The following is a 12,167-nucleotide window of genomic DNA, read 5'->3' as shown; positions in this document are numbered from 1 at the left end:
CTTTCAAATGTCTTGTTAGTAAGCAAAAAAAAGTTGTTTTTTTTTCCCCCCTGTGGAAACACACATGTAATAAGGAAAAGCACAAGCCTACCACGGATTTGCTACTCAATTACTGGGAAATATTTAAGGTACTTCTTAAAGGTCTGTACAGAAAATATCCATGGAATACAGAGATAAATTACCTCCTGCCAGTCCCAGGTATGCAATAAAAAATGTTCTATGACTGTAAGTCAGCTGTGGCTATCAAATGCAATTAGAACAAATTACATTCATTAATGTAAACAACAATATCCATCATGCAAAGCCATAAGTTTCTATGAAAATAAGTACTGTTTCTGTATGGTGCTGAATTCGAAGTAAGAGGACTTTTTTTAAGATAAAGGATTTGATGACACTTTGAATCAAAAACATACACTGAAGGAAGCATTTTTACTTCAAATCAGGGAGATACAAAATTAAGTAGAAAATACCACAGTGCTGCAATTGCTACTGCTGTCTTTTAAGCCGGTTGAACAGGCTTCATGTAGAGGCTGAGCAACTCACAACCACAACTTCCTTCCAGTAAAGTCTTCTTTCATTTTTTCAAGCTATTAAGCAATTCTGTATTTTCTATGCTTCTGCAAAAAAACACCTACCATCAACTAGAAAGTGAAATCACCCAACCCAGTTACACAGAGTATTTTCTTGGTGCTTTGACATCTGCTTTAAGCGTAGCCTAGATGGAACAAGTTGTTATGTTTTTCAGGTAACCTTGCTGCCTGGACTTGCCATGGAGCAAAGGTCAAGTCATATCATAGAAAATATAAAAGCAAGCAACTCTTTGCATATCAAAAGTTAAAGGGTCATGTACAGTAAGCAGTAAATGAAGATATGTTTCTAGATCCACATACCTGTTGATAGCCATGCAGGATATCATATTACATTAGATCAATTAACTATCTCAGTAAATCAGCAGTGAAACCAGAACATTATTCTTCCCTCAGAATTATTACAGTTAATGTTTCTCTGGAGAAAGGATAGAGGGAAGAGGTAGTCCCTAATTTTAGCCATCAGAGATAGAAAGAAGCAGCCCACAGAGCAAGAGTAACACAACAAAATGAAATCTTACTACTGGATCCACCAACTGCTATGGCTGAGTAAGGATATTCGAACTGCAGAAAGTGTTTTTTTTTTTTTTCCCTTAAATAGTTCATACTTTATTGATCATATAAGGTGTGTTTGTGTACAAAAGAGGGAGTTGGGGAAAAAAAAAACACACACAAAAACCCACAGATAAAGCCAGAGTACATAGCTACTCCAGAAAGCAACTGAAAAGCATTAGATGCCTTTACATTACCATGCAGCCAACTCTGGAGCATACCGATATTTCTGGGCCAAACTGCAGTGGTCACAAGTTAAGCCAACACCAATTTTGTTTACAGATTGCAACATTAGTTGATCTGTTGTGCTGTTAAGCTAGAATGTTTGATAGCTGGCTTTACAATTTTTCTCTTAAGCAAGGGTATGTATTACCCATCTCGTGCATACCACACCCATTCATCCCTGATAATAAAAACAGTTGGAGAGTTGCCCACATCCCCTTCCTTTGTTGGGTTGCCACATACCCTTTTTACCTGTTTCATGAAGAAGAAAATCCAATAGGTAAAGATGTTGCCTTGGCTCATGATTTTGGTACCTCTGATTACAGGTTGCTCCAACAAATGCTCCTCTCTAGCTACAGTAATAACTTTGTGTTTTAGTTTTTCTTATTGAGGAATGTGTATTATGTCTGTGGTACTGCCAAACAGACAGCTGTGAAGATTTCTGAGAACAGGCGGATAGGTCAAACGTGCAGGATCTTTACTGAGTGACTCTACCTATAACTTAGGTGGGAATTTGGCTTTTTTAAAGCATTGGCCCATAGAGGGTATATACTCTTTGTCCTTTATGTGCATCAAGTGATAGGCTCAACACATAGCTCAAACTTCTACCTATCACCCTGTTTTGCATACTACAAAAGCTTCCTCTTTGAACTAATGAGGATACAGAAACTTCAGACACACCCTTATTATTAAACTTGTAATAATTATAAACTTATTATATATTTAATAATTCCATTAATTATAAACTCATTATTTCTCTTAAGAGGCAATTTTAAAAAACAAACATGTACTTGCGTATTTACACAACCACTACAAGTTCTGTGATAATTCCATGTCTCCCTGAAATCTGTAACTTCAAAATCAATTTGTTTTACATCTACTTCACACAGCGTGCTATGATAACATTAAAATTATGGCTTAGTTTGGCAATGAACAGAACTGCAAGTCATTATGACTATGATTTCGCAATGTATTTCTGCTTCTGGGAGTAGGAGTAGGGTGGATATTGCAGTCTTTAAGCCAAATTCTGTCTTCTGATTAAACATGTTCCATTCAAAGCATTTCACAAGGGGAAAAATAAACTCTGTAAAGGCAGCATAATGTTAACATATGTTTTCCCAGATACATAACTAAGATCTCATGCAAGTCCTACCTGACTATTCTAAACACTTACAAAGTCACCCAACATGACTTGAAAAGGACAGCCTTCTTTTTTCTTCATATTTCAGGCTTCAATGAATTGTAAGAGTCTTACAACAGGTAAGAGAGATGAATCATTACATGAAACATCTTTAATATAAGAACAGCTTTTTTTTTTTTTATGTAATGAATCAGTGATTTATGACACGTATGTGACTTTGCTTTCTTTGGCAAACTGATAACATTTCCCCGTTACTACCAGGGATTACAAGCAATGTGTTTTTTCAGCACTTACTTCCTTGTCTGTGCTGCAGCAGCAGCAGCAAGTCTGGTACAGGACGGCATTCAGTCACCTACTTACTGCAAATACATTTATTTGAATTAAAAAAAAAAAGATATGTCATACAAAAAGCAACCAAGAATGAAAAAGTCTTGCTAAAAATGAAAGCTTAAATACATTTACTTAAGTTTTTCAAACTTGTATGGCTTTCTGACCTCTCAGCTAATCTATCTGCATCTACAGCTACCTCATTTGCTCCCAACATATCATGCAGTGTAATGAAAGTACTGAAATAAGCTACACTTGGTAATGCATCATATTGATCCTATGTGAATTTTGCAGTAAAAATCTGCATATTCTAAGACACCAGAGCAGGAATACAAGGAACTGCAGCTTTTCAGAACATGGGGATGTTGCCAATCCATGTAACAATCCAGCAGGATAAGGTTGGCATTCCTTGCTTACACCTCACAAGATGCACCAGTCCTGTCAGAAGATGAAACGTAGCTCTGTGAAAAAGGCTGAGGAACCACAGTAGGCCTCAGACACTAGCAGGCTACCTCTGGTCTACCAGAAAAGACTGATCTCATGCCAGATACCATACAAAAGGAGTAGAATGACAGGAAGTGGCTTGAACACTGGAGAGTTCTAGAAAATGGTTGTAACCATGAAGTGGGAGAGCAACAGATCTGCCTTCTGACTGCATCACTTCACAGAAGTTCCTTCAGGCAACGCTGAGTAGGTCGCTACAGACCTCTGGTCCCCCCAGTCTGGTTTTGGTGCTGTATCCTACTGACATTTTGTCCCAAGTCTGTAGATACCCAATTTGACACCATCTGATATCATCAATGTCTTTTTTTTTTTTTTTTGCATAATTTCTGAGTTTAAATCACCAGCCTAATTATAAATTGATCTAATCATTTTAGAAGTTTAACTTTCTATAACACAGTACAGGTATACACTAATAAACAATACTAACAGTATAAGCAAGTTAGACCAAGAAAATTCTACGTTTTTCTGATGTATTTGTTTTGGTGGATGAAAGAGAGACATAGCATGAGGAAAAAAAATGTGTCAGCAAGGAAAATAAGGAAGGAGTTTCTGCAGCAAATAGGAGGGTGTGAGAGGCAGAAATCAAGTAATACCAGGTTTCTGATATAGTAGGGATCAAATGTTTGAAGTTGAAGAGATTTGTTTTCAACTGCTTGACAGCTTATAAAGCTGGAAACACATCTGAATTTTAACAGACTAGCACAAGCACTTTAAGTATTACAGGACCAAGGTCACAAGGATGACTGGCTTTATCTTATAATATCACACTGTGAAGTCTAATGTATTTAGACAAAAAGATTTTAGGAAGTGTTACACACATTGGCCAAACCCTGGCCACCAGCAGCAGCGGATCTGCTCCCCAGAGCAGGTGCCCAGCCACACACAGGCAACAAGGCCCATCACCCAGACAGCTGGCATAGCCATATACCACAGTAGGCCCTGGTGTTTCCAGTCCGGCCTGGCCATTTCGTGAGGAGCCACAAGCCGCAGGGTGGGAGCTGTGGCCTGAGTACAAGAGATGACTTGAGCAGCATCGGCCTGCCGTGCCATGAGGCACACAGCCAGGCAGGTGGCCTCAGCCCAGCCCCACAGCACTTGCACCACGCAGGTGGCCTGACCTTGCTAGTCTTAGGTGTAGACAAGAGCAAAACAAAACCAAGCGCTTCTGTGCATGCTCCCACTGCTGTTTGATGAGACTTCTGTTGTTTTTTTCAGACCAGCATGTGACAAGCCCAGAGAAATTACTTCTGGGACTCTGACTTGCTAACTCCGCTCCATCACACCAAATAAAACCCTGTCATCCCCTAACACCACAGTTACTACTTTCTAGAATCTCCCTCATTTGCTATACAGAGAAATCCTTCACCTCACGAACTACTTGAGACAGCACACCACCACAAAGAGGAAGCTCACCTCCTCACTCCTCCCACCTAAAAATGGTGTATTTACACAAAGCCCAGGTGTGGCAAGTTTACTCTCTTTGTACCTCTTTTCTCCTTGCTGCAATCATCAGCTCTGCTGAGGGCTCACAGCCTTCCAGTGCTCCCGCAGGTGGTCTGACAGCAATGCACATCGAGGCTTATCCTGCCCTCCCCTGCCTCGCAGAGAAGGGAAGAACCCACGTGGCACTTACTGCACCTCCTTAATGAGGTGCTAACGAAAGCCCCCTGTCGCTCCATTACCCGCCAGCTGTGGGCAGCTCTGTGCTCCCTCTTCTCCACTGAGAGGTGGCTGAGGGAGATGGCAGCCATGTGGCCCAGGGGATCCCTCAGGATTTCCCCTTCAGTGTGGTGGCGGGTAACACCCGCTGGACAGCTGCTCTCTCCTGTTGGCTTAACATGTAATGGAGTTTGTCTCTGTGAGGGGTCCTCGGAGGGCACCACAAATCCCTCATTAATTCTACAGGAGGACATTGTATCTCCAGTACCAGAGCTGGCAAGAATTGACATATAATAATGTTATCTGAAAGTAACACATTATTAAACCGAAATCCTTTGATCGCTAGGCCAAAGTACAGAATGAATAGGGTTGATAGAGCCTCCATGAAATGCCAGAAAGGTGTCTGATCTTTGCACGGGGCGAGGCCCGTAGGTGCCTGTTCACTCTTTGGACTTTCTCTGAAGGGTGTAATTTGTGGTGATGGCTATTTTATGATGGCAGAGTGCTTTCAGCAAACTATCTGCCTGCTGTCTATTCAAATCAACACCGGAAGGTAAATAGTTGCTGAGTCCAGCCACAGCTCCCCAGGTCCTCTTCCTCACTAATGCTTCTCTATTTCCATTTCAGTCAGGCTTTTAGGTGATCGTGTTATCTTGTGTGCTGCCTGTATGGCAGGCATGTGCTATACACTGAAGACTTCAGACAATGAATTAAAACTGTGCTGAGTAGTGTGGCCATGTTTGTTTAATCTGAAAGCTTTTTTGGGAAGCATCCAACACCAAACACTGGCCAGAACACGTGAATCATTCCCATTACTCTTGTTTGTTTTCTACAGTTAGTCCTAGGGGCAAGAGCCCTCTGCACTGAGACAGATGACAACTGGAGGATGAACAATTTCCTTTAATGATTGCACCAGGCCCCACTGTAAATAACTACTTACCACAGAAATCACATGCACCAATGAAATAACTAGGTAGTAAACTATTTGCAGTGGAGAAACATGGAGGGGTAGGGATGTCAGGCAGAGAAATGCTGACACAGAGGCTATCATATGCAAAGAAAACCAAAGGAGAAACTCAGCACAGGTCTTGGATCCCACAAATCTTGCATCATTCTGTTTAAGCCTTTAAGTACTACTGTAATAACAAAGACTTGCAATTAAAATAAAGGTACATAGCAAAGAATATAAAGTTGTGGGGTTTTTTGATTGACAGGCTTCACTTTCTGGAAGTTAAAATGAATTCAGAGTATTTGAAATTTTGCTCAAAGATTTTGTGAACTTACAGAGTTAATACATGCATTAATGGTCCTTACAGCCAGGCCATCAAGCTTGTCCCATGTCATGGCTCCTTTAAGGATACGTATGTTTAAAGGTGTATCAGATAAGCTGGAGAAAGGGTAGAGGCTAAAATAAGGTCGACAATTAGGTTTTATCCTTCTTGGAGCCTAGCTCTTTTATTAACTCAAGAAAAGATCTTAGTGAAAGGCTGGGAGACAGTAAGTGAAATACAGATCAGGAATTTTTAAATGACTCCTAAAACAAAAAGGAAATATTTTAGAAGGCTGAAAGAGCTGGCATTTTATAAAGCCTGAATCAGACCCCAGAACAGGCAGTAGCACTCAGGTTCCCCTGTATGTTACTGCTCCATGAAAGCAAGGTTTTAAACATTTGCTAAGTTTCTGCGGATTGTTTGAACTGATGGATTTGTCCATTTATTTACAAAATTACATAAACTTTTCTTGCTCCGAATTTTATTTTTTGGGGGGGACACAATTATTGCTTCAGTTTGCATGCATACTGCAGAAAGCAACCTTCTATTCTTCCAGAAAACTATTTACAAATGGGCTTTAATAATAATCAGCCAGCTGCAGTTAGAAAAGCATAACTTTATGTATAGATTCTAATGATTTCAAATTGTGATTAGCACCATTAAAAATCATTGCTAATGGTTTTTAATCCATATTTGAAATTTTAACAAGCCAGTGAGCATTTTAATGAAACTTTGTAATTAATATGATAGTTGGAAGTGATATAGCTCAATGGAAAAGTACTAGACAGGGTGAGTGAAGACAGCGATTGTTTAAAAAAACAAAACCTTGAACAGAAGATTAAGTAGGACGCAGAAGTAGAAAAGAATGGAGAGAAGGAAGAAAGAAGTGAAATTTTTTTCAACAGTCTCTAAATTGCACAAAGAATAAAAAGTCATGGGTTTGCATTACACAGGACAAGGAAATCTTACTGTTCTCATAAAAGTAAACTCATAAAATTCAACGGATTAAATCTTTACTGTCTTAACTCTGATGTTTGCAGAATAAGGAAATAATTTGTACATCACTTTATTGCTTTATGTTGAGCAGTACTGATGGTAGATACAGCAACTGGCCTTGGTATTCCCTACTTACAGGAGTAATCTCATCAATACAACAGACAGAATATTCTTAGGAATGGTCTGAGCACTCAGAAAGTTTTCCCAAGGACTTGAACAACCCTCATGATCTTTTTGAAGTATACAGAGAGATGATGATTTCTTACATTATGTGAAAACCCTTTCCTCAAACCTTTGGGTTTTTTTTGTTTGTTTGTTTTTTTGTTTTTTTAAAGGAAGCAAGTAACAAGCAAAACATTGTATTATTACCTTTGCTATTATGCCCTAGGAGAAAATGAGAAGCAATAACCTGGGACTGATCGTAGTCGCGCTGCCTAATGCACTACGGGAAGACACCAGTGAAAAGTATTTAAGTACAAAAATCACGTAAAAATGACTTGTTTCCCTTATGTTGACATACTTATGTCAAAAGAAGTAATAGTATTCATAGACCATACATGTGATTTACTTAAAGACAAACTCATTTAATTCATGCATCAACTTAGAGCACAACACAGCACATCTTTTAATGTAATAGAGCAACATATGTAAATACACTGTAACTTACAGAAAATATTTTAAAACATTTCTCTATTTAAATGATTAAAAGTTTATTCCCCAGAGCACTGGTTTTTGTGATTATATACTACCTGATTGTCTTGTAACGTCATTCCTTAAAATGAAAGCTAAGCGTGTATTCTGAAGTCCTGTTGTTCCTCTCACTCTTAAATATAAATGCTGCTGAGTCATACTTACTTATTAAATATTTATGCTGTATCTGCACACAAGTGTGGGATAAATAACTTTTTCTTCTCAGCATCGAACTACCTTAAAAGTTTGGAGACAGCTTTACTAACTTGTTTTGTCTTTGCTGCAGCAGAGGAAGCTACAGCACTAGGTTCATTATTACGCACTTGAAGGGGGACTTCTTCAAATCAACTTGTTTCAGTTTTGCTTTCTTCCTTCAAGTAACATGCATTCTGATCATCCAGTGTAGAAGAAATTATGTAATATATATGAAAAGGCTTGCAAGGAAAACATACAGAAAATACCCACATAAGGACTGTTTCACCATTGGATGTACATATATCCCCTTAATTTGTTGGGATTATGGCGTCCTTTCCCTAGCCAATCCATCAGTAAACAAACTAAAGAGAAAGTGTCTTTCTGTGGAGTCATTCCTAACTTTAATCTGTGTTATTTTCTCTTTCTTAAAGCAGAGGTCCTAATATCTATTTAAAAACAAACAAAACAAACAAACAAACAACAACAACACAAACACCAAAACTGTTAACTGTGCTGCAAATTTAAGCTTGAACTACCTACCACAAGATGAAGAAATTAACATTATAAGTGGTTTTGGGTAGTGTATTTCCCAATTCTAGCATTTTTTTCTAAGTTTAAACAGGAGCAATATTTAAATATAACAGAAATTCTCTCATTTCTAAATCCCTTTTAGCCATGCTGAAGTCTTATGTTTTAACCCTACAGTCTCAAGTAACATATAAAACTCCCTGGTGGATTAAGCTGAGCACACGTGCAAGTTTTAGTATTAGGAATAGAACCTTATCTTAACTTCATCTTACGTTGTCATCACGTCTAATGTAGGAAATAAATACAAGTGTATTTTATGATGACATATGTTGCCATCCATAGACATTCTCTGGCTATGATGACTATTTAGTCTGCATACAATACGCATAGCGCATTAAAATATAGGATAAAGAGGGAGCAGACCAAGAATCTTAATTTAGAAAAGCTTTTGGGTAATTCCCATTGATGGAATTTACATATAACATTGCAAAAGTTAAACAATTTTATTAAAAAACATTGTAAAATTACAAAACTGATGTATTTTGAGAAAACAAAATTCTACAAAAAGGGCGAAGTCTTCTTCCATATGTAATTACCATCTGAATATTCAACATTTGACATCAAATGCAACCTGAAAATGAGCTTTGAAACAGATTTTTGGACTATGTGGATGTTGTATGCCAACTTCTAAGGCAAAATGAAACTCCTCATCCAGAGTCCAAAAAATGTAGGGAGACCCTAAAAACATAGCAGAAGCATTTCCGCACACTGATTTCAGTAGTCAAGTTTGTGCAGAAGTGATTCCGCTAGATTCATAGAGTACCTTTTAGAGCCAACAGAAACTTCTCACTTCGTAAGTTTTTTGACATTTTCCAAGTCTTCTATGGGTTTCCATTTCTGATGGATTGTTAATAGCTGGATTCAAAGGAAAACATGGAAGAAATTAGTAAACCCTCAGTATTTAAGTTCACTCTCAATAAAATGTTAGTCTTCTCCCCACAACACCATATATCAACTTATTGGTGATGAAGGATTTCTGATAGCTTTATATTTTCCTAGTAGAAGTAAGCAAAAATAATAACTAATATCACATCCAATGATTTGTTGAACAAAATCACTTTGATATTAATAATAAACCCAAATATTATTCCCAGATAATTGTATTTTTCCCTGTCCTAGGTGCTCTACTAAACTTTTTTTTTTTTTCCTTACAGCTGTAATACCCAATGAACCATTCTCAGTCAATTTTGTAATTCAGGAACAATGCAAATGTAAACAGCATTTCCTCTACAGTCTGTGTATCTACTGTTATCAATGGAATTGAGTTAAGTAGATGTTGTGGGGGCCAACACCAACAATCAGACCACAAATTCAGCAGCCGACCAAGAAGGAAATACCTTAATTACTATCATTAAGTAAGGTAGGGGAAATTCTTTAGATAAAGTAATGAGCTATGCAATCAGTTCCACTTTTAAATAGATGTCAGCTTTACATTTTTTCCTCATCAGTATTTTGCTAGTTCTTACACATTATAGTTATTGTATTGGAAAAAAATATGCTATTTACACTGACTGTATTATTTACATTAATTACCTTCTGAGGCCGGGTAGGATCAATAGTTTCCCATGGCTCTGGATTGCCAGTCTTGTTAATGCTTTAAGAGAAGAAAGCAAACTAGGTACTACGTTTTAGGGTGTGAACTTGCACATACTTTTCTTACATGAGGAGTCTATTAGCAATAGAACTGTTCACATAAGTAGCTCCTTGAAACACGTTTACAGGTTTGGTCAACTCTGTATTTTAAATTCTGGTTAGGCATCAATTACAGCTTGCTTTATTTGTAACTTCCAAAGCACCAACACGCCAATATTGTCTGAGTACAAATGTATTACCTAACATTAGGCAAAAAAAGCTGAAAATCAAAACTGAATAAAGATGCAAATAAAAAGGGGATTCTGATCCTGATGGCTAAAATTGTCTATTTCAGTCACTTTAAAGTAAACACAAAATATCCCAAAAGCTTAGAGAGTGAAGGACTTGGCTCCAGTATTTTATATTAACTTATTGTAAGTTCGTATTTGCAAATACTGTTCTTTAGATACAGCCTGCTCACCCCATATCTGAATGGCCTCTACCCAATTGTCTGAGAACAACTAAAACCTATTACACCTAAAGACAAGAAAAATAAATATTACCTATTAAATCTTAAGTGGGGAAGCCATCTGCATTACACTATATTTATTAATTTTTCAGTATTTAAAGTGTGCAGATATCTTAATCTTTCCTAGTACTTTGGAACATGCACTTGGATTTTCTGTTTTTTTTTCAGGAAAATTTAACTGTCAACTGCCTCCGTTGAGATGAACAAACCAGCATAAACTCCAAGCAGTATTTCGCTTACATCACATCAGACTTGCTGAAGAGGGAATAGGCAGAGAAAGCAACAGCCCCAACTGCTGCAAAAGACACGACTCCAACCAGGGGAATGAGCTGAAAGACACGAAGTGCAGAAGAGTTGAAGAGCTCCCTGTCCCGGCTGAGCTCGGGAGGGATTTGTACAGGCAGGGGGGCCGGTGGCAGGCTGAGCTGCCCCCCGTGCTCCCCAAGCCCTCAGGGGCCGCACCTCAGGTGGCAGCCCCCGGGCTCGGGGCGCCCACCTCAGCACAGCCGCCGCCGGGGCTCAGAACCGACCCGAGGCACTTACTTCTTTTTTCGATTTGATTATGTGGAAGAAATTCGTGTTCATCCTCGCTGCGGCTGCGGACCTGGATGAACAAACGGGGCCGTCACCAAACCTGGGCACCCCCCGGCCGCGGGACTCCCGAGCAGGGCGCAGCGTTACCTGACGAGACGGCGACGGTGCGACCGGGCAGCGCTGCAGCGGGACACCTGCACGGGGCGCCGCGCTCCCCGCTTTATATAAGCGCGGGGGGCACCCGCCGCCTCGCTCCCGCAACGGCGCAAGAAGCGCGGGCGCCCCCCGCCGGGCGTCCCCGGCTCCTGAGGGGAGCGACGCCGGCCGCTGATTGGAGGCTCCCGTCGCTCGAGCCCTGCTGCCTGAGGAACAGCACGTCAGGGCAAAGGCCTCGGCCTGCCTCGCCTCAGGGCTTGGCGAGCGGTTTATGGACCGAAAATGGAGCCCAGCTGAAGTCTGGCCCAGTTGCTGCAGCAAAAACTTAACCGTGGCCCTAAGTTTTTAACTGTGTGGGCTTTGGAAACCTGCCTTTGAGAAAGCAAGCCTTTAGAGATGCACATATGGAATGGCTTATCTTTTTGGATAGTACGGGACTTGGTTTCTCATACTTCACATTCTGAAAGCTTTTCTGCCTTCAGTAGTCACTCTGTCCTTTTCAGACTTCACATTTTAAATTAAATATTCTTACTGTGCCAGTGTTTGTAATCAAAACTAGGAAATGTATAGTAAAACAAAGCTGTTCTGTAGTTACGTGGAGTACTATCTCAATTACCCATTGCATCCAGTGGAAACCTAGCCCA

General features: G+C 39.6%; 1 protein-coding gene across 3 annotated transcripts; it reads right to left on the bottom strand.

Moving 5' to 3' along the window:
* Positions 1–7,822: 7,822 nt before the first annotated feature.
* Positions 7,823–11,656, bottom strand: LOC310904890 (normal mucosa of esophagus-specific gene 1 protein). 3 transcript variants are annotated; one of them, XM_083850183.1, is made up of 6 exons: positions 11,515–11,646; positions 11,377–11,437; positions 11,074–11,162; positions 10,266–10,326; positions 9,496–9,587; positions 7,823–9,410 (listed from the first exon to the last, which is right to left on the bottom strand). In XM_083850183.1, the coding sequence occupies exons 2-5, from the start codon at positions 11,416–11,418 to the stop codon at positions 9,519–9,521; spliced, it is 261 nt and encodes an 86-aa protein (XP_083706309.1). In that variant the 5' UTR covers positions 11,419–11,437; positions 11,515–11,646; the 3' UTR covers positions 7,823–9,410; positions 9,496–9,518. The 3 variants fall into 3 exon arrangements, with proteins under 3 accessions (XP_083706309.1, XP_083706308.1, XP_083706310.1); XM_083850182.1 differs by having other exon boundaries at positions 7,823–9,587; positions 11,515–11,648; XM_083850184.1 differs by having other exon boundaries at positions 7,823–9,587; positions 11,377–11,656.
* Positions 11,657–12,167: the final 511 nt, after the last annotated feature.

This window comes from Anser anser (genome assembly GCF_964211835.1).
Source record: "Anser anser genome assembly, chromosome: 10".
NCBI classification, from domain to species: domain Eukaryota; kingdom Metazoa; phylum Chordata; class Aves; order Anseriformes; family Anatidae; genus Anser; species Anser anser.
Note: the sequence above shows the minus strand (reverse complement) of the source record. Positions and strands in the feature narration are given on the sequence as shown.

Coding starts and splice junctions, on each gene's coding strand:
- LOC310904890 (XM_083850184.1), bottom strand. CDS start 11,418: ATGAACACGAATTTCTTCCACATAATCAAATCGAAAAAAGAA. Junction 11,163..11,376: donor TAATCAAATCGAAAAAAGAA/GTAAGTGCCTCG, acceptor CGTGTCTTTCAG/CTCATTCCCCTGGTTGGAGT. Junction 10,327..11,073: donor TTCAGCAAGTCTGATGTGAT/GTAAGCGAAATA, acceptor CTTCTCTTAAAG/CATTAACAAGACTGGCAATC.